Genomic DNA, 22,595 nt, shown 5'->3' on the forward strand with positions numbered 1-22,595 from the left:
CTAATTTAGCCAATCCGCGCTCACCAGGCTTCTTTTTTGCTCAATACATGCCCACCCATTTCCTCCTCCAATCAACCCGCTGATTCTGAATATGCTCCACCCGTGAGACCAATTCCGCCCTCTTCATACAGGCTCCTCCCCCAATCTAGGCAGTCTGTGTCCGCGCAAGGGCTCTCAATAAAGTTGAGCAAGTTCTTTTCCCGCCCCGCCCCTACCCCGGCCTGATGTTAGCGCATGCGTACCTCTCGCGGGACTTGGAGTAGCTTGCCCTTGGGGAGGGACGAGTGGTGATCATGGCGTCTGTACTGATGAAGGAATACTGGGACGTCCCCGATGGCACAGAATGCCACCGCAAGGCCTATATCACCACCAAGATGGGTGCTGCTGTGGGTGAGGCCTGGGGGAGAAACGAGCGCCACTGTGTGTGGGTTATGGGGAAAAAGCTCCCCACCCCGGGGGGGGTCAGGGAATGAGGGGGAAGCCTCTGGGGTTACTGCATCCGGGTTGGGGGGGAGGTTCCCCCCTTCCCGAGGTCACTGCTTCCAGGTCACGGGGAGGGTGCGATGAATGTTCCCCTGGGAATTTTCTGGGCATTAGGGGATTCCCTGGGAGGAGGAAGAGAGAGGTCACTGCATCTGTGTTTTAATGGCAATGAGCTCTCTCCAGGGAGGGAAATCCCCTGGGGGACTCATTGAGAGTGAGGGGACGGGGTTAGTCGCTGCATCTAGGTTAGAGGACGTGTCCCCTGCATCTGAGCTATTGGAAGTGGGGAACCCCCAGGGGAGTTACTGGGAGTGAGAGATCCGTGGGAGTCACTGAAAATGAGGACTTTCTCTGGGTTATTACATCCAAGTCACGTACGTACAGGTATGTGAGGTGAATTTCTGGTGTAGGGTACCTGTGAGAGCTGTAGGAAAGGAGGACATTATTAAGAGAGGAGGCACAATTCTCTCTAGGAATAGAGCTAGCAAGTCAGTTGACATTTATTCTTGGGGTCTTACACCCCAAGATAAATGCACAAGCTACAAGGTTTGGATAACAAGCAAGATGAAAGAGAGATCTAATTCAGAGAGGTAAATTTGATGTTATAGACATTACTGAGATGTGGAATGAGACCCATGGCTCTAGGTTTCATATGGTTCTGGAAGGGTAAACCTCACTTAAAAGTAATTGAAGAAATTGAATAAGATTGTGTATTTAAACTATATACTGACTTGAGAAATCTAGAAACCAGAGAGGTGAAGCATGGGTGAAAGTTCAGTGAAGGCAGAATCAGTAGAAAAGTTATCAGTATACTAGAGACCATGTGGAGCAAAAGGAAAACTACAGGGGCAGCTAGGTGGCGCAGTGTATAGAGGATGGGCCCTGGAGTCCAGAGGACCTGAGTTCAAATCTGGACTCAGACTCAGGTAACACTAGCTGTGTGACTGGGCAAGTCACTTAACCCCATTTGCCTCACCCAAAGGAAAAAAAGAAGAAGAAGAAGAACTAGATGATTTCTGGCCACAAAACTGTCATGGAGACATAATATGATCAATTACCCAGATATCTGCTAGAGTTCTTTTTTCTAAAAGCAGAGCTACTAAGAAATTATCAACTTAATGATTTAATTCTTCAAAAGATGGTGAAAATAATCAAGGGAGCTGTTCTTCTGAATCTAATGCTGACCAGTGACCTTGGCGTCCAGAAAAGATAAATGATTCGTGTTAAAATTTGTATTAGAAGAGAAAAGGAAAACCAGGCATCATGTGACCTGAACTGGAGACTTAGAAGCAGGGATTTCAGAGAGTAGCGTAATTAGCATCCATCCCGTGGTCTAGAAAATCTGCAAAAGAGTTAGATATAAACAAAACTGTTCCAATAAGGAAGAAAACAGGCAGGTGCCTAAAGAGACTGATATGGGGGAATCATTGACCAATTCAGATTTTTTTTTAAAGGGTTTGTATAGATGGCGGGGCACCTAGATATTGAGGTGAATAGAGTGAATAGGTGAATAGATTCCACTCCTGTCGTCAGGAGGACTAGCTTTCAAATTTGACCTCAGACACTTACTAGCTGTGTGACCCTGGACAAGTCACTTACCCCTGTTTGCCTCAGTTTCCTCGTCTGTAAAATGAGCTGGAGAAGGAATTGGCAAACCACTCCAGGATCTTTGCCAAGGAAGCCCAGAAGGGGTCGTGAAGAGTTGGACAGGACTGAACAAGAACAATAGATGATCAAGTAGCAAAAAACACGTGGAAGTTATAAAGCTTCTCGGTGGGTGGGGGAGGGGCCAGAGGGAGGGAGAGAATTCGGAGCTGCTGAAAGCTTCAGCTTATGGCTGTGATCTGGATAAGGGCGTGACTCCGATTTTTCAGATTTGCAGGTAACACGGACCTGACAGGAATAGCTCCTAAACATGTTGGACAACAATGTATTAAAAAAGGAAGTATCCAAAAAATACAATGAGGCCAATATGCTGAATCTTACAAGATGAAACTTAATAGAGGTGAATGTAAACTCGATTGTCCGGCTCCAGGTATAAGACTTCACAATTTCGAGATGGAGATGAGTTGTGGCTAGAGAACAGTTTGTATGAAAAAGGTCCAGGGCAGGGGTTGGCAGTCTGATAAAGCCTATGGATCTTCTCAAGATGTAATGCATGATATAAAGTACGCAGTATTACAAGGGAAACCAAATGTTGGTGAAGGTCGAGACGTAATTTTCTTGCCACAGAAGTTGAGGGGTCCTTGAAATGTAATTATGAGACCTTTGGGGACCTCAGGGTAAGAACTCTTGATCCAGAAGTTACAGTAACTACAGACTCAGAGTAAATTAAGAATGTTAACTGCTGTTAAAAAAAGAGAGAAAAGGATCCTAACCTGCATTAAGAGGCAGCTGCTGCTAGGGGGTGCTGTAATGCATAGAGTGTAGCCTGGAGTTGGCAAGACCTGAGTTCAAATCCTGCCTCAGACACTAGCAGTATGACCCTGGGCAAGTCACTTAACTGCTTTCTCACTTTTCCTCATTGGTAAAATAGGGATAATAATAACTCCTACCTCCCATGGTGGTTGTGCTTCTGAAATGAGATAACTGTAAAGCACTTTGCAAACCGTGAAGTGCTATATAAATACTAGCTGTCCTTGTTGTTGTTATATAGCTAGACCGAGGAAGCATTTATTAAGTGCTCATTCTCCTTGACCTCTCCACAGCCTTTGACACTGTTGACCACAGTCCTCTTTGAAACTCTCCTCTACCTAGGCTTCCAAGACACTGCTCTCTCCTGGTTCTCATCCTGCCTTTTTTACCACTCCTTGGTCTCCTTTGCTGTATTCTCTTCCAGATCGTGCCCTCTAACCTCAGGTGTCCTTCAGGGCTCTGTCCTGGGCCCTCTTCTCTTCTTCCTCTCTGCTGTTTCACTTGGCCATCTCATCAGCTCCTGTGGATTTAATTACCATCCCTGTGCTGATGATCAAATCTGCCTGTCCTGTCCTGGTCTCTCAGCTGACCTCCAGTCTCATATCTCCCCCTGCTTTTCAGACATCTCAAACTGGATTCCAGTAGACATCTTAAACTCAATGTGTCTAAGACAGAATTCATTATCTTGCCCCCTAAACCTTCCCTCTGTCCTACCTTCCCTGATATGTAGAGGGCAGCACCATCCTCCCAGTCCTTGAGGCTCACAATTTTAAGAGTCATCCTGGACTCGATGTTTCTAATCCCTGCCCCCCTCTCCATATCCAGTTTCTCTCCCTTTCAGTTTCACCTTTGCAGCATCTCTCAAATACACCCTCTTCTCTCCTCTGATACCGCCACCACTCTGGTGCTGGCCTTCATCACCTCACACCTGGACTGTTATGATAGCTGCTGGTTGATCTACCTGCCACGAGTCTCTCCTCACTCCAGTCCCTCCTCCACCCAGCCACTAAAGTGATTTTCCTAAAGTGCAGGTCTGGTCATGTTATCCTTCCCCTCCCCACAATAATCTCCAGTGCCTTCCTATTGCCTCCAGGATTAAATACAGAATGCTCTCTTTAGCATTCAAAGCTCTTTAGGACCTAGCTGCCTCCTGCCTTTCAAGTCCTCTTACACTTTATTCCCCAACACGTACTCTTTTATCTGCTGTTCCATGAGCAAGACATTCCATTTCTCAGCTTTCTCAGGCTGGAATGCTTTTCCTCCTTTGCTATGCCTACTTCCTTTCTTCCTGGCTTCCTTTAAGTCCCAACTAAAATCTGATCTTTTACTGGAAGTCTTCCCCAACCCTTCATTTATTGCTTTTCTTCTGTTAATTATTTCTTCTTTATCCTATATATCTGTATATAGCTTGCTTTGTATACATTTGTTTGCATGTTGTCCTCACCTCCCCCTGCGGGGGGCCTCCCCCCTTTCCCCCCCCCTTCCCCCACCCCGACAGTGAGCTAGCTACTTGAGGGCAGGGACTAGGTTTTACTTCTTTTTGTATCCCCAGTACTTAGCATAGTGCCTGGTGTATTATGTAGGCACTTAATAAATGTTGGCTGGTGGATTGACATACAATAATGTTCCTACACATATTTGTACACTGTCATGTATACATGTGCACATGTTGTCACACAACATATATATACCCTTTCCCTTCATACACACATGGGTGCGCCCACACACATAATAACCATCCTCATGTATTTAAATTATTAACACATGAGAGATTGAACTTGGCTTCAGAAGGCAGAACTTGGAGCAGTGGGGGCAGGTTGTAGACTTGTTAGGAGAAGGGACTGCCTAAGAATTATTCAGACCATCCTCGCATGGAATGGGCTGAATTCCCTCATAATTGGAGCTCTCCAAGTGGAGACTGGATTGATGTCTTAGGGAGGTTATAGAGGGGACTTGGGTTCCCATAAGGGTTGGCCTGGCTGCCCTCCAGGGGCTATCCAGCGCTGAGAGTCAGGGATTACTGGAACACCGACCTCATAGCCCAGCAGTATCCGAGTTTCCTGGAATCATCTTACAAGTTTGCCTTGTCCATCAAGAAGGCGCTGATGACATCCTGGAGGCAGTGTGGTAGCCTGGGCCTGAAGCCCTAGCACTGCTCTCTGTTGTTTGTGGGACTTGGGGGAGCTCACTTTACTTACTGGAGCCTTGGTTTGCTCCTCAGAACGTGAGGAGGTTGGACTAAGGTTCCTTCCAGCTCTACATCTATGCTTCTGTGACTCCTCTTGCTAACGACAGGCCGTTCCTCCCGCCCTGCTCTGGAGACTTCCACGCCTGTGGGAAAACTTCCATCCCCTAGTCCTTGCTTGTCTTGGTGAGCTCCCTGGTGTAGGGGAGAAAGAATCCAAACACACATCACTTAGGGAGAGAAGCAGACAGCTTAGTAAAACTTAGGTATGCCAAATCCCGGGGTAGCCTCCCCAAAGGACCACCACCGAAATCCCTCATCCCTTTTCCTGTTATGGCCTGAAGACTGCCACACCTGAGGTCTGGTTTTATCCAATCCATTCCCCTCTGGTGATTGTGACCCATCGTGTCCTTAGCCTTGGACCCCAGGTTGCCTCATTTTAAGCCTTGAGGCCTCCCATGTGTCATTTAAAATGTTCCATAATAAAGTCCTATTGCTTTATGCATTGGAGTCCTGTGTGACTCCTGTTTAAAAAACGAAACAAAACTCTTGAAAGGATTGAAATAGACTGTTGTGACCGTTCCTATTAGGGTAGAATTAGAAAAGGTGGGTAGAACTTGCAGAGAGATCGGTATAGGAAGCCTTCCCACTCATTGTCGTCCTGGCCCTGCGCAGCACCAGCTTCATCTTTGCTAGTGGAGGCCAGATTCCCCTCTGTGGGGAATGTTCCAAGCGATTCCTGTTGAGCTAGGAGTTGGGTTAGCTGCCTTCCGGGGGGGGGGGCACTCGCTGTTGTGTCTAGAGTCACTATGGAGAAGTCTTTACGTTTGGCTTCATGGGGAGGTTCCCCTGAGGGATGCACATCGTCACCCCCAGAACCTTCTGCTCAGGCACTTTATTTACTGTCTGGATTTCTTTGCCTGCTCACCAGTAGGCTTTCCACCCTGGAGATCCCACTGCCGGGTGAGGCCCCGTTCATGGTTGGCAAGGCCCATGCCAGGACCACCATGTTCCCTTCCCTCTAGGCTTGACTCACTCTCTGGTTTTCTGGGCCCCTTCCCTCGCATCTGTTCGGATGTAAGGTTCCTGAGGGTAGGGACTGCCTTAGTTTGTTTGTGTTTGTATCCAGTGCCTGGATACCGAGCACTTCAGTAAATGCCTTATGTGGCTGTGAGCGTCTTTTCAGCCTTATATAGCTCTTTGAGGTGAGCTCAAAAGGAAGGCCCTGAGCAGAGGCAGAGTTGGGAGGGCCTAAGGCGTATGTGGGGAAGAATCTCAGTCTCACTGAGCGTAGCGTGCGTTTAGAGAGGAATGAAATGGACCAGATTGTGGAATAGCATCAGTGCCAAAGAAGATGGAAGCACACGTCTCCTGGCTCTGAGTTCCGTGTCCTTGCCGTCGCGCTCCCCGAAACGTGCTTCCTTGTGGGGCCAGACTCTGCCCATCCCACATGAAACTGCCGCTGGAGGCTGCCATAGTGGTGGTGTTGGGTCGTTTTCCATGATGTCTGACTCTTCCTGACCCCGCCTGGGGTTTTCTTGGCAGAGATATTGGAGTGGTTTGCCGTTTCCTTCTCCAGGTCATTTGACAGATTAGGAAACTGAGGCAAACAAGGTTAAGTGACTTGCCCAAAGTCACTCGGCTAGGAAGTGTCTGAAGCCATATCTGAACTCAGGAAGAGGAGTCTTCTTGACTCCAGGCCCAGTGCTCTGTGTACTATGGCGCCACCTAGCTCTCGTGTTGGGGTGTGGCAAAACGGAATTGGGCACTTAGCTGTTTGCTGTGTGTGAGTTGCCATGAGAGCTGCCGTATTATAGCAGGAACGTTGATGAATTATTTACATTTCATGCTTCTTGAATGTTTTAAATTCTGGACGTAAATGGGGTTTTACACCACAGTAGCTCCGACAGTGTTACCTTGTGTGATAGGCCCTGGGACAGGGATCTTTCCACATCCTTGTATTTGACGGCAGCTGCGCTACCTTGGACAGGTCTCATTACCTCACTGAGCCCTGGTTTGTTCCTCTGTGAAATGAGAAGACTGGACTAGACAGTTTAGAGGGCCCTCTCCACTCGGGCCAGTGTACGTGTGAGGAAGGTTGCTGTGGCAGACTGTTACATCGGTCTGTGTTGGCAGAAGGGAAAGGAAGAAGAGCATGACGAGCTCTCCTTGCATGGCTAAGAGAGAAGATTTTACAGTGAAAGAGGAGGGAAGCCTGTCCAGGCCTCAGTTTCCCTGTGTGCCTTGTAGGAGGGCTGGAAGCCCCTGGATGGGGGAGGGGAGGAGGCCGCCCTTCTCTTTTCAGCAGGCTGCCCTGGACCTCACCTCACAGACAGAGCCCACATGCACGGGATGTACAGACAGGCTGGCTCTCAGTGAGGCGGTGTGTTTAGTGTTCACTGGGGATCTGTCTAAACACTGGGATAACCCGTCAGGGCCAGGAATGAATCCACTCCGCTCAGCGCCAGCCAGACCCAAACTCTGGTCCTGAGGCCAGCTGGGCTCCGCCCTGCGTAGAAGCCAAGCACATCACAGGGGGCTCGAGGGCTGGAAAATGTGACCCGAGTGGAAATGTTGGAGGCTGAGGCGGGGAGGCCCCCTAGAAGGGGGCTGCAGGCAGCCAGGTGTGAAGTGATCCGGCTCGAGAGTGCAGCTGGAAGGATGGCGACAACGGGCTGGGTATGAGCAAGGGAGGAGAGAAATTGGCAGCACTTCACTGTGGAGCAGCTGTCAGGGCCGAGCCAAAGATGGGGCCCCAGAGGAGAATGGTGCCATTGATGCCGACAGGGAGGTTAAGAAGAGGTAACAGCTTAGGGGGCCTCCTTTTTTGACATGGAGCTTTCGGTATTTGGGGGACAGCCATGTGGAGATGTTCTGTACATACCACATGTCAAAAAGCATGGAAGATGAGAAACCAAGACTGAGGAGTCAGCATAGTGGGAAGAGCCCTGAGCTGGGCCACAGGAAACCTAAGTCCTAGACACTGGCTTTGCCACTTACTCACTGTGTGATCCAGTGCAAAACATGTCACCCCCTCTGGGCCTCACCTGGAAAGTGAAGGAACTGGGCTAGTGATCGCTAAAGTCCTGTCTGTCTATAATTTTTCTGAGAACGTCCTCATGATTCTGTGAGATGCCAGCTTTGTAGTGTGGTGCAGGGTATAATAATAGTAATTGGTATTTATGTAGTGCTTTAAGGATCCCAAAGCACCATACATTTTATCCCTGTGGTAATCTTAGGGTATAAGGTAGCTCCATTTTCCAGATGAAAAAAGTTAGTGACTTGGCTTGCATCATGAAACTAGGAAGTATCTGAGGCAGGATTTTCACCCAGATCTCCCAGGATCCAAGTCCACTGTCCCGCATCGTCTCTCCAGAGGCTTGGCTTGGGTGTGGGCACTTGGGTCATTTAACAAGAAAGAAAAGTGGCATAACCTTTGTCATCCCTGAGCCTTAGTTTGCTTTGCTGTGCAATGAAGGGATCGCCCCTAGGGAGTCTCTTCAGTATCATGATCCTTTCTTTCTCTGGAGATATCCCTTCTGCCTGGTGTTAGTTGTAACTGTGTGTTGTGTGTGAATGAATTTCCCTGGTAGGTGAATATAGAGGCTAAGAGCAAGGGGGCTGAAGACTAAGCCTGGAAAATAAGAGGAGAGGGCTTAGAGACGCAAGAAAAACTAGGCAGGGTCTGCAGAATGGAAGCGAATAGTAGACTAGCCCCTGTCTGCCACTGAGTCACTGTATGAGCTTGATTCTTCTCTAGGCCTCATTTTCCTTTATTCTAAAGTGGCAGTTGGGTGGTTAGTAGATACTTACTACATGTGAGTCACTGATAGGTGCAGGCCTTACTTCCCTAGAGTTTAAAACCTAGTGGGGAGATAAGGCGTGGAGACATAAAGTAATTGAGGGCTCTGTGTTGCATGCCCAGTGAATGAGAGTTCAGAGAGGAGACGGTCAGCAGGAGATGGGAAGGGAAAGTCACAGAAAGAAGGCATACTGGAGAATGGGGGGTCTTGAGCAGAGCTGTAAAACATGGTTATGTGGAGATTAGCCTACTTAGCAAACCCCGCAGATATACATCGGGCTCTTGGCATGAAAGGCAACCAATTTGGCAGAAAGAGGACCCGGGTTCAAACCCCGGCTCTGATGCTTCCTGGCTCTGGGCAGATTACTGCAGCTCTCTTGGCATCATTTTCCTGATTTGTAAAATTACAATGATGTTGTTTCTGCTTTCCCATTTGTCAATGTAAAGCCCTTTAGTTATCTCCCTCACCCTTAGCCCCTCCATGTGGAAAGTCTTAATCCTAGCCACGCTTCTTCTCAAATGATATTTGTCGATTAAATGGAGCTAATAAAGCTCCCACTGTCTGCCTCACAGGCTGGTTGTAAAGGAACCAGTCCGTGCCACGCTGTGCTAGGTGCTGGGGAGACAAGTACAAAGAGTGTTTGAAGTCCATTCTCCTTCTGTTGGCAGACCAGCGAGTACATACGTAAATACAAGCAGAGTAAATCTAGAGAGATGGACACAGACAGGAGGTAGGTCAGTAGATCTGTAGGTAGGTAGCTGGCGGGCTCTGACAGCAGAGAGGGGGGTCAGTGAAGGCTCCATGCAGAAGGCATCGCTTGAGCTGAACCTCGAAGGAGGAGAGGGATGAGATGTGGAAGATGCTGCTGAGGAGGATGGGCAGGCGGAGGATGTTCTGTGCATGAAGGCCGACTACCGCACAGGGGCCAGAGATCCCATGTAGGGGAGAGAGGCCAGCACCCTCAGATTGTGGGGTGCGAGGAGCATCATGTACAATGAGGCCGGAAAGGCAAGATGAGTTCAGCTTGTCAAGATAAGATACGTTTTCTCTTAGAAGCAGTAGGGAGCCACGGGAGTTTATTGAGCAGGGTAGTGACGTGGTCAGATCCACGCTTAAGGAGGTACCCCATGAGAGTTATAACGAGTTCCTTGAGCACAAGCACTGTTTGCTTTTGCCTTTAGGCCCCCTGTGCTTTGTACACAGTTAAGTATGTAAAAATGTCTGAATTAAACTAAAATGTGGCACAGTGGATGGAGTGCTGGATTTGAATCTGGGCCCAGATTGGAATCCTCTCTCTGTTACTGATAAGCTGTCTTGTGACTTGGGCCACATCATTTGACTTCTCTAGGCCTCAGTTTCCTCATCTCAAAAATGAGGGTTTAGATGAGCTGACCTTTGCAGTCCTTTCCAGCTCCGAGTCCGTGATCTTGTGAAGTTAAATTGGGCTGCCTTGGCCAATCTCATGGCCAGCCAGCTGGACTAAGGATGCAGTCTGATGATGAGGTCCTCACAGTGCCCCTTTTGGTGGGTGACATTGACCCAGTGCATCACACCCCAGAACTTTAGAGTTACCTTCAGGAAGATCCACGATAGCCTGTTAGTAGAATCATTCACACGGGAAAAGTCACATGGGTTCAGGCTAATGTGGCATTGGCTGGCAGTTATGGAGTGAGTCCATCACGTCACACGTTTGGGTCAGGCCGCCTCGGCAGGGGGACAGTGAGGAAGACTCAGATTGAGCTGGAGGAGATGGCGAGGCATTGGAGAAACTGTGCGTGCTCCTTTCTAACACAACAGCCTCTATTTTTGACGCCAGAATTCTTCCAGTATTTGCACATCTTGGGACCGACACAGTTTCTGAGAACTCAGAGTTGCAGGTGACCACCAGGGTCATTGGGGAGCTACGTGATGGGCACAAGCAGGTTGTTGGAGTATATTTCCAGCTGACCAATGCGTAAAGCGTGTAGCGCATAGAGAATGCATGATTGGGAATCAGTGGGTCACTTGGGAAGTAAGAGCAGGGACAACAACTGAACAGCTTGGGGGTGGCACTGGTCACCAGGAACAGGAAGCATACTTAAGCAGTGCCTCCCACGGGTGAGGTGTCCTCTCCCAAGGACTCAGCCGGCACTGGCTGGAAAGGCATGAATGGGTTATGATCTGAACCGTGGGGTGGAGTACTTGCTTCAGTGAGATCACAGATCCATTGGAGGAATGAGTTCAGTTCTTATTTGTTAATGAAAATCATTGTTTAACAAGTCACATTTTCTTTTTGCAGGCTTGGTGGCATCTGGCTACCACCTTGTGTTTGTCCCGCCTGAATCAACTGCAGAGGGAATATTAAGGGCTGGGAAATTTACATTCTCCATGGGTAAGAGACCCCTGCCATTCTCTGGTGTTGTGCCCCCACCTCCTTCTCCAGTCTTATCTCTTACTGCTTCCCTGTGTTTACCCTCTGGGCCAGTTAGCCTAAACTGCATTCTTTAAGATCCAGCTTAATCCTGACCCCCTCCTCCAGGTCCCAGAGAGCTCTTCATGCATCACAGTGATTTGTGTACCTCTGAACTGTCTTGAGGACAAGGGCAGTGAGTTTTTAAAATCTTTATATCCCCCACACTTAAGGCAGAGCCCAAGCAGAATCAGTTCAGTGGACAAGGGAATGACTCCAGTACTCCCCATAAACTCCGCAAGGGAAGAGATGTGGCATTAGCACAATTTGTGTCCCTAAAACATAGTGGGGAACAGGCTCTCCCAAAGAGGGGGTGAATGAAGAAATGAATGGCTTCCCAATGAGACTTGGGACTGCGCCAGGGCAGGTCTTGTAGCTCTCTCTCCCTTGTGTCAGAGCCCAGCAGGGGGCGGGGGAAGCCCGCTGCTTGGGAGGTGAAGCATGATCTGGTTCAGGGTTGGCATCTGTCACCACCCTAGATGTGTGCTGCCACATGACCCAAGACACCCTCTGCACAGTCACCCAGCCAGGAAGAGCTGGGGCGGACTCAGATCTCTCCTCTCCAACCATGGTCCTCTTTCCACTGCGTCACATTGCTCGTACTGTCTTTTGTTTTACAGGAAGCACCTCTTGAAAGCCTGAGCTCTGGGCAAGAGGGGCCCTGCCACATTTTAGTCTGAGGCGGCTTGGCACCATAGATGGAGGGCTAGATTCGAAGTCAGTGGACATGACTCATCCCAGCTACTCACTGTGGTATTGTGAGCAGAGCCTCAGTTTCCACATCTAGAAAACAAGGGTGATGATTCTTACATTACCTACATCTTGTGGTTATGAAGAAAGGGCTTAGCCCCACTTAAAGCACCATAGGGGTACTGTTGTTATTTTTATTATTATCAGTCACAGTACATGTAGAAGTGGCACTGGCAGGCCTAGCACCTCAATGCTGTGAGATATATGGTACCCTTCCCGTCCCCTTCCCTTGACCTTGGTAAAGGCACACGCCATCAGAACGGTCAAGTTCTTGCCTGTCTCTGGCCCTCCTCAATGTGAGCCATTATTCTCTTCATACGGCTATAGACAGTTGTAGTTTCTCTCTGATCTAGGTTGCCGTGTGGCCTAAGTAGAATTGCTTAATCGTGGAGTACAACATCTGTGCAGAGGGGCTCCTGAGGCCCTGTCCTTGGCCCCCTCTCTCCTTCCATAAATTCATCTCTTCCTATTGTTTCAGCTGCCAGTTTTATGATGACCAAGTCTATGTCTCTAACTGAATTTTCTGCTGATGTCTCAAACTCAATCATTCCCCGGCCCTCCCACCCCTAAAACCCCTCCAGCTCTTCCCCCTGACTCCCTCTGTTTCTCTTAATGAGATGACTGTCCTTTCCCGGTCCCAGCTTTGTAGGCTTGGAGTCATCTTGGATTCCTTCTTCCTTACTCCCTGCCATCTGGTTAGCTCCTGTTTTACCTCTCCAGGATCCGATATCTGTCCATTCTTTACTCCCTCCATGTCCAGGCATAGGCCTTTACAACGCTTGGTTGGACTATTCCAGTAGCCTCCTAATTGGCCTCCTTGCCTCCAGCCTTACCCATGCAGCCCCAGGGACCTTCCTGAGCCCTGCTCCGACCGTAGCACCCCTTTATTAAAAGCCTGTAGTGCTTTCTTCTCGCCCAGTGAACGGAGTCTGCATTCTAGCCTTTCTGTTATCGGATTCCAGGCCATAGGGCCATAGGCCTCCCTGAGCAGGACCCCTGTTGCTTTGGCCCTCCGTCTGTCCTCATCTTGCCCCTGTGCGTTTGCTGGTGCTGTCACCCATTCTTAGAGGGGACCCGTCCTCATCTGTGCCCGCTTCTGGCTGCCAGAAAAGGCCCTCCTTTGACCAACCCTATCAGACTAAGGTGTGCTCAAGCTCTGTGGGTTTTGGGTGGCACTTGTCTGGCTCTCTTCTTGGCTCTGCCTCAGTCTCTTGCGTCCTGATTTGTGCACTTGTTGTAAATTTCCTGAGAGGAGAGTCTGTGTCCCGCCCATCTTTGTGGCCCCAGGGTTCCTCATGGGGCCTTGTATATTGCGGGCACATGACTAATTGTGGTGAAATTAAAGGGATGTTAGAGCCCAGGCTCCTGGTTTCCTCTCCTCTTTGGAGGGGGGCTTGCCCGTCTCATGCCCCTGCCCTGAGCTGTCCCAGAAGGCAGCTGTTCTCTGAGAAATCTTGTCCTTTCCCAAAGGGACGAGCACCATGCTAAGTCCTCAGAAGAAGACTGAGTGTGCAGCATTCTGTGGTGATCACAAATTTCCATGCCCAGTTTCTATCTGATAATAAGGCAGCCCTGGGTTCCCCAGTGAGGGGTGGCCAGTAATGATGAGAGGCAGTCCCTTTGCCAGACCTGCTCCATCCTGAACTCCACTGCATTGTCATAAGGTCAAGGGTGGTATTGAGATGCCCTTGGGGTAGAGCAGACAGGTGGACTCTCCTAAGCAGTTGTACCCTGCACCAGAGTAAAATACAATTGGGAAATGTTTAACAGAAGAAGTCATATCCAATACAGGCTCCGTAATGTTCATTGGTGACTTTGTAAGTCAGGCGGGACACTGCTGGGGTGCTTATTTCAGAACGGTGATCTCTCTTCCTCCTGACATCTGGGAGGAGAGACTAGCTCATTGTCTATAAGCCTGGGAGTCAGGGTACCTGGGGCCTGGTTCTGGCTCTCCCTACCCACTGTGTGACTTCGGCCCTAGGCATCAGTTTGTGTGAAATGTGGAGGCAGCGTGGGTCTTGGGGACAGCAGAGCACTGAATGCCCAAATTTGAATCCTTCTGCCAACACTTAATAGTTGTATGAGTGGTCATGGGAGTGCCATAGTGGAGAGCTGGCCTGATGGCTAAGAGGGCCTGAGGGACGCTGGGCAAGGCGCTTTGCTTTTCAGGACTCTGGGCAACACTGAGTGCCACCGAGACGAGGAGCTGACCTTTCCTGGCTGAGGGAGCCCCTCCCACCCAGTGATGGCTTCTCAGGTCCGGCCCTGTCCCTGGTGAGGTCCATGCCAGCTCTGACAGCCAGGATTTTGCTCCTCACTTGCATTTATGAGGCACTCTGAGGGTTGCAGAACCTCCTCCTTTGTTACGACAGTCCTCTAAGCCAGGGACTGTGGTGAGCCCTGCCTTGGATCCTCTAGGAGGGAGAGTGCCAGCCCAGGCTTCACCTAACACTAAAATCCTGGCACTGGGCCATACCGCCTCAGCAGTTCACAGATGAAAAGGAAAACAGAAGCCCAGGGGAGGAAGTGACTTGCCCAAGGTCACACAGTGAGGCGTCAGAGAGAGCCAGGACTACAGCCCAGATCTCCTGGCTCCCAGGCCAGGCACTTGGGGGTCTAGTCCCTCACCTAGGTGCTGCTAAAAATATTTCTCTGCCAACTGAAGTTTGGGGGTCCTAACGGGCCTGGTGAGGCTGGGGTGGACAGAGGACTGGCAGCAAAACTTTGCTGAGTGTCTGCCTGGTGCCTGGTGCTGCTTCCTTCACAACCACTCAGTACAAACATTCTTTTTCTCCTTTCCCCCTCCCCCCTTTTCCCCTAGTTCAAACCTGTGTGAACTCCTGGTATAGAAAGTCTCTCCACCAGTGCAAATTGGCATCTCATTTATAACTTAGAGTCATAAGAGAAACTACAAAATCCCTGTTATGCAGAAAACTGAGGCTGAGGCCTTTCTGTGATCACAGAGTAAATAAATGTCAGCCAGTTTTCCAGACCAGGCTCCTCACTCCTACATTCAGCACTATTTCTGCCACCGAATGAAAACGATTTAGCTATAGCTTCTGAAATATGACTTGGAGCATGATCTCTGTGGCAGTTGGGGGGGAAAGGAGGGGTGTACCCTCTCAGGAAGGACTAGTTCCTGGAAGAAAGAAGAGTCACAAAAGAGCATGATAAACAATGTATATCAAATTAGCAGGAGCTCTAGTGGGCGGCCCCTGCAGCGTGGACTCATTTTTCTCTCCTGCCATTCTGATGCTTTTCTTAGTGATATAGATGAAGCCACAGAGAACAGGTTTCCCTAATTTCCAAGTGACTGAAGTCACCCAGGCAGTCCCATCTTGTCATTTCCAGGTGCACTGGCCTTTTGTCCACATGAACCGTCCTATTAAGTGACCAGAGCATGGCCGGAATGTCCTTTTTGTCTCTTCCCAGAGGAAGCCAGGCAGTGTAAACAGCCCTGGGCTTTGCTCCTTTGTTTTTATGTAGCTTTAAGAAACTCACTTTTCCCCAGCAGCAGAATGAAAGTTGTACTATATGACCTCCAAAGGCCCTTCCAACTCCAGATCCCATGATCCTAGCAAGAAGAAGACATGATCTAGGCCAGGGGTGGGGAACCTGCAGCCTCGAGGCTACATGTGGCCTTCTAGGTCTTTGGGTGCGGCCTTTTGACCAAGTTTTACAGAACAAGTCCTTTTATTAAGGGGATTTGTTCTGTGAAGTTTGGATTCAGTCAGAGGGCCACATGTATGTAGCCTCAAGGCCGCAGGTTTCCCGTTCCTGGTCTGTGCCCTCAAGAGCTCAGCAGATGGGGAGCACACGACCAGAAACCTTGAACTAGCACGAGTTAGGAAGGCATATGCTGGAACCCTGCCTCACACCGGATGTTGCCTTGGGCAAGTCACTTAACCTCTCTGAGCTCCAGGATTTGGTAACCTCTCAGGTACTTACCTACCTTTAAACCTGTGATTCTGTGGTAGGATGCCAGAGTGGAATGAAAGCAAGGAGAGTTACATTTTTTCTGCTCCCCTGCTGTTTCACCTTGGGCAGGTCATTGCCTCTCCATCTCCATGTTGTCATTCTGAAGGGGGAAGTTTAGACTAGATGGTCAGTAAAATACAGAGTTGAACCCTGTATTGCATAAGGAGATGGAAAGGGAACACCCAGCTGCTCCCCTCCTGGGGTATCTGGAAGGAGCTGCTGCCGTGGCTAAGCCAGGGATAACAGGAAAGATCACAAAGAACAGGAGAGAGGCCACAGGGCTGCAGGCAAGTCTTGTCCAGTCACTGACCATAAACTGTTCCTGAAGAGTCAGCCTGGCTTCGTCAAGAGCAGAGCATGCAAGCCTGCGGGTCCTTTTCCTCGTTGGCAGCATTTCGAGCTAGATAGGAGCATGTTCTAAACCTAGGGTCAGAGGTTCTGAGCTGGAAGGTACCTGAGGGGTCATGCGGTCCAGTCCCCTCATTTTAGAAACATAGCTTTTAGCAAAGCATTTGAAAAAGCTTCCAATGCTGTCTGTATGGACAAGATAGAGACACAGAAGGTCGTTGTTTGAATGAGCAGACCCAAAGAATAGGTGTTAGTGATTCAGTATCAAATTGGAGAAAATCCTTTGTTTCTTTTTTTTTTCTTTTTAGGCAACCGGGGTTAAGTGACTTGCCCAGGGTCACACAGCTGGTAAGTGTCAAGTGATTGGTCTGAGGCCGGATTTGAACTCAGGTCCTCCTGACTTCAGGGCTAGTGTTCTATCCATTGTACCACCTGACTGCCCCTAGAGAAAATCCTTTGTTACATGGTGTGATGGAGTGGGGTGGAGAAGATCTGGGAATAGGGAGGGAATGTTAGGTAATATAAAACCAAAAGATATCCATAAAATTTTTCTATCCAATAAGAGAGAGCTCACTAGGGGGATCGCCCCAGGAGTTTGTACTCAGCCTTGTTCTGTTTTCATACTTCATTGGTGATACAGATGAAGCTGTAGAGAACATATCTATCCAATTTCCAAATGATGCCGAGCTGGGAGGGATAGCTAACATGTGACAACTGGAGATCTGGCCAAGCTGCCGTGATGATGGGCATGGGCCAGGTCTCTCTCTGTCCAGCAGTTGAAAGTAATAGTGATAAAACTTAAGCACTTCCTCAGTGCCTTAAGGTTTGCAAAGCGCTTCACATAAGGTAGCTCATTTGATTTGACCCCTCGTGTCACTCCATGGATTTTGTGGTGATGACGCAGACCCCAGGTCGTCCACATCTTCTCATCTTGTCTGACTCTTGTTCCTGTCCTTCAGTAAATTCTTCACAGAGGATTCGTCCAGCCCCCCTGGAGACCTTTTAGTTTAGGGGTTCTTAGTCTGTGCATGTGCCTGTCTTTAAATATTTTGATAATTTTATTTCAGGATAATTAGTTTTCTTTGTAAATGTGTTCTGTTTTTTACATTTAAAAGTATTCTGAGAAAGGGTCTATCCATAGGTTTTTGCAGACTGATAAATTATGGGGGGAGGGGCGAACCATGACCCAAACAACTTAGAATTCCTGCTCTGTCTTACAGCCTTTTAACGTCTGTGAAGCGGTGCAGTACTCGGTTGCCCATATGTTATCCTTTGCTTTCGGTCCACCTTCTTTTTCAGCCATACATTTCCTGGATACCTTTTATGCCATTTCTGGCATACAGGCCGTTGTTGGTAATGTGCTGCAGCCCATTTCTGGCCTGCCTGTGTCTCTGCCTTTGGGCCATCTAGAATCTTTATTTTGTAGCCATTGTGGTATTATATGATTCACAGCCTTAGCATCAATGGAAAAATACAGTCTAATTTGATAATACTGAATAAAGTTAAATGTACAATTCTCTTTTTGAGTTTAAAAGTCTAATTCAGGGCAGCCAGGCACAGAGGACAGAGCACCGGGCCTGGAGTCAGGAGGTCCTGAGTTCAAATCCGGCCTCAGACCAAACATTGACACTTAGTAGCTGTGTGACCCTGGGCAAGTCACTTAACTCCAATTGCCTCACCCAAAAAAAAAAAGGCTAATTCATATATAAAAAGTGGGAGAAGTATAGCTAGACTTGTGGAGGGGGGGAAATGTATGGATTTGGAGGACTGCACACTTTGAGTCAGTATAACATGGCAGCCCAAAGAGCTGCTGGAATGTTGGGCTGCATTAAGAGAGGGCCAGAGTGCCCAGAATGAAAGAGGGAGGGGCCCTTCCACTCCACCCTGATCACACCACATCTGAAATACAGGGTACAGGCCAGATGCCCTATTGGAGGGGGAATGTTGAGTCCCTGGAGAATGTACAGAGGGTGGCGGCCATGAGAAAGAGCCTTGAGAACCAGCTGGACCAACTGAAGCTGGAGAAGAGAAGACTTAGGGGGGACATGATGGCGGCTTCAGGAATCTGAAGGCCTGTCCCATGGAAGAGGGGTTAGGCTTATTCAGCCTGGTCCCACCAGTGGATGGAAGCTGTCGAGAAGGTTGAGGCTAAACGGTTGGAAAAACTTCATAGTTAGAGTTGTTTAGAAGTGCAATAGGTTGCCTTGGGAAGCAGGGGACACCAGGCATGTGGCTGGCTAGAGGAAGGCTGCTTCACCACTTGTCGAGAGGTGTTACGGAGGGAGTTCTTGGTCCGGTGCAGGTTGGGCTGCGTGGCTTCTGAGCCTTTGTGATTGCCTCAGGTCCTGGTCACTCCCACTTCTGACACTGTGGTTCCAGCCAGTTTGGAGCTTTTCACTTAGTGGCTGGGTGACCCTGGGCCCTCCTCACACCAGGTATATGACGCTGAGTCTTTTCTTGGCCTTGAAAACCTTTGCATCTGTGTTGTCTCCTGAGCAGGAGAGATTTTAGTTGGTTCATGTTCTCATGCTTTCTCTCTTGTTCTTCCCCCACCCCTCTAATTATAGCTGCCATAGGTGCCATGTTTGGGATCACTTCCTGTGTCAGTGCTCAGATTCGGGAAAAACCAGATGACCCCCTGAACTACTTCTTTGGAGGCTGTGCTGCCGGCATGACCCTCGGAGCTCGAAGTAAGTCCCAGGAAGGGTTTTTGCAGCCCTTCCCACTGACTCGTGGCTGAACTGGCCGTTCCAAGTCTCCCGACCCTGTGAATTAGAGGGGCTCATCTTATTCAACCCCCTCATTTTCCAGCTGGGGAAACTGAGGCTAGGAGAGCCAAAGTGACTTATACAGGAAGTCAGTAGGGGAGTGGAATTCAAACCCAAGTCTTCTGACCCTACATCTTTCTATTGTGTCCATCCATTGCCTCCAGATCCAACAATCTCTGACTGTAAGACGGGGCTTGAACTCAGTGACCTCTCAGACCCCTTTAGCTTAGGTGTTGGTCTGATAACTGGGCCCTGATTGGACTAGTGGTGCCTCCCCTAATCTTTCTTGGTGGAACAATCCGGGGGCTAGAGGGAGGCTTAGGGACTCTTTAACTCTGTGCCTCTTAGAGGGAGTCTGGGGGCAGGAAGTCTGTTGTTTTGCAGTCTTGACAAGAGAATTCACTTGCCTAGAGTGTGACCTGGTGAAGCTGGGGCCTGTGGGCCAAGAGCCTGCTCCCAAGCTGGTTCACCCCTGTCCTTGGCCTGGCCTTGCAATCCTGCCCCCTCCAATAGAGGCCATACTCTCCTTGTGACCTAGGCAAGTCATCAGACCTCACTGGGCTTTGAGCTGCTTCTTTATAAGAAGCCCCCTTTCTAGCTCTGGATCTTAGGATACCAGAAGCACTTTGGCTTGGCTTGTGGAGGAGGGTGGGGCATAGGGGGAGGTCCAGACTGTGGTCGCTACCCTGCCCTCTGACTTTTCCTCTCTTGCAGTGCACAGCTATACCGGCGGGGCAGCAGCGTGTGTATACATGGGTGCCACCGCTGCTTTTTTGAAGATGGGTAAACTGGAAGGTTGGAAGCTGGCCAGCGACCCCGTAACTAAGCACTGACGATGCCTTTGTCGGGTGTTTTGTAAAAAAAGGTTGATATATAGTACCCCAACTCAGCATTTCCCCAAACAATTTCCTTTTTCTCTGATGTTAAGTAAAGCTTGGAACAGCTTGATGCCACGTTGAAGTTGTCTTCTTCTTTGGCCAGGCACTGCCCCCATCCTTCCTGGGGACTGGATGTGGCCGAGGGTCGTGAACTTTTCACTGCTAAGATAATGGCTGGGTTAAGAGCTTTGAAAAGGTTCCAGCTGCCTTTCAGACCTTCTGAACTGTATGTCCAGTAAACATCTTAAAACTTAACATACCCCAAACTGAACTCAGCCATCTTCTCCCCTAAGCCCTGCCCCCATCCAAACTTGCCTGTCAGACTCATAACCTGCGAGGCATCTTCAGCTCATGGCCTCTCACCCCCCTCCTCCCCTCTTCCCATATCCAAGCTGTTGCCAAGGCCCGTCCATCTCCACTCTCCCATGTCTCTCGAATACGCCCCCTTCTCTCCCCTGACACAGCCACCGCTCTGCTGCCGGCCTTCATCACCTGGATGACTGCAGTGGCTGCTGGGGAGGAGGGGGCTGCCAGTTTCTTCATCTGTAAAATGGGCGGTTTGGACTCGACTTCTAAGGTCCCTCCCATCACTAAAATTATGAGTATGAATGGAAGCATTGCATTTGGAGTCAGGGGACAGGGTCTGCCCCTTATCTTTTTGACCTTATGCATGACCTTTCCCTTTTCTAGTCCCATTTCCTCTGTGGACCTCTGGCAGTCTGGTGAAGTCTGAGTACCCCTTCTCAAGTCAACACACATTTAAAGGCTGACCAGTGTGCCAGGTACTCTGCCAAGCACTGGAGATGCAAATAAAAGCAGGACAGAGGCCCTGCCCTTAAGGAGGCAACACTTGAAAGGAGCTGAAAAGCAAGGGGCATGGGAGGGGGAGGGGATGGGGACAAAGTCCTGGGAATGAAGGAAGGCTACTTGGGGACCCTTCTTCAAAATGGGGCTGCTAGGGGCGGCTAGGTGGCACAGCAGATAGAGCACTGGCCCTGAAGTCAGAAGGACTTGAGTTCAAATCCAGGTTCAGACACTTCACACTTACCAGCAGTGTGACCCTGGGCAAAGTCACATAACCCCATTGCCTAGCCAAAAAAAAAAAAAGTGATAGCAAAATGGAGCTGCTGGGAGGAGCTTACAAATGGGCAAAGGGGACCTTGGGTGGAGGGAGAAAGCAGCCTCCAATGGTGTTCTTTCTTTCTCTAATTTTCCCTGGGTAAGAGTCCATCAGTCTTGTGCACAACATCAGGGAGAAGGTGACTCATTTTCTTAATCATTTGGTTTCCAGTCAGTTGAGAAAAACAGACACCCATAGGAAGATTCCTAATGAAGTCATTTTGTAGAAATCATTGACAGCTGTTCAGATCCAACTCCCTTTTCTTGGAGGGCCAATGCCTTTTTCTACCCTCTCCCTTTCATTTAGCTTATGTTTAGGGTCATAGTTTCCATTTGTCTAGTGTGTTCAGTAATATGTATTACTGAACACTTTGCAATTGGCAACTTTTTTCACCAGGTTCCTAATGTATTGAGAATCTTTCCAAATCAATGAAATAAAATATACAGGATTATAAAGGAAACCACTTACACTGAGATACAGTTATCAAAGTATTTTTAAAAAATTCATGAACTCAAGTTAAGGACTCTTGGACTAAATTATCATTAGAATAACCCTTCCAGTTCTAAGTCCTAGAACCATATGGGCGAGGATTAACAGCCCTGAAGTGATATTTGGGTGGGCTTTATAGCCAGTGTTGAATTGACTCAGGAATCAGGATGATGTTTCAACTCATACTAAGTGTCTAGTACTGTGCTGGCCTATACTGGGTGGGCTGGAGTTAGAAAGGAGCTGAGATATATACACATACAGAAGGGGAAAGAGGGAGGAGGAGAGAGAAGAAGGGGGGAGGGAGGGAGGGGAAGAGAGGAAGGGAAGCGAGGGGAGAAGGGGGGGAGAAAGAATTCTCAGGGACCTTCTAGGCTGGATGGACAAATGAGATCACAGAGGCCATCTAGTTCAATATCCCCATTTCATAAATGAAATTGAGGCTCGGTGAGATTAGATGACTTAGCCAACGTCACTAAGGGATTCCTCTGAAAAATCTGGTCAGACCTGGGTGTTTCTGGCAGGGTTGCTTGAAAGTCCAGCTGTGGGCTGCAGTGGACAGAGGGGGCTTGAGGTGATGGTCCTCAAAGGATGTAGAGGCTCAAGCTGCCACGGGGCCAGCCTTCTGCATGCTCTTTGCCCTGATCTCCAAGAGTGCCAGCAGGCAGCTAGGTGGTGCAGTGGATAGAGCTTGGGTCCTAAAGTCAGGAAGACTCATTTTCCTAAGTTCAAATCCAACCTCAAACACCAACTAGCTGTGTGACCCTGGGCAAGTCACCTAACCCTGTTTGCCTCAGTTTCCTCATCTGTAAAATGAACTGGAGAAGAAAATGGTCAACCATTCCAGTATATTTGCCAAGAAAACCCCAAATGGGGTCATGAAGAGTCGGACGTGACTGAACAACAACAACTCTGTACCCGCATTAGGAAAG

General features: G+C 49.0%; 1 protein-coding gene across 1 annotated transcript; it reads left to right on the top strand.

The window, feature by feature from the left end:
• Positions 1–228: 228 nt before the first annotated feature.
• Positions 229–20,127, top strand: NDUFA11 (NADH:ubiquinone oxidoreductase subunit A11). The gene is made up of 4 exons (XM_020971401.2): positions 229–390; positions 11,165–11,257; positions 18,979–19,101; positions 19,894–20,127. The coding sequence occupies exons 1-4, from the start codon at positions 294–296 to the stop codon at positions 20,010–20,012; spliced, it is 432 nt and encodes a 143-aa protein (XP_020827060.1). The 5' UTR covers positions 229–293; the 3' UTR covers positions 20,013–20,127.
• The last annotated feature ends 2,468 nt before the right edge of the window (positions 20,128–22,595 follow it).

This window comes from Phascolarctos cinereus, unplaced genomic scaffold (assembly GCF_003287225.1).
Source record: "Phascolarctos cinereus isolate Bilbo 61053 unplaced genomic scaffold, phaCin_HiC Scaffold_4;HRSCAF=312, whole genome shotgun sequence".
NCBI classification, from domain to species: Eukaryota; Metazoa; Chordata; class Mammalia; order Diprotodontia; family Phascolarctidae; genus Phascolarctos; species Phascolarctos cinereus.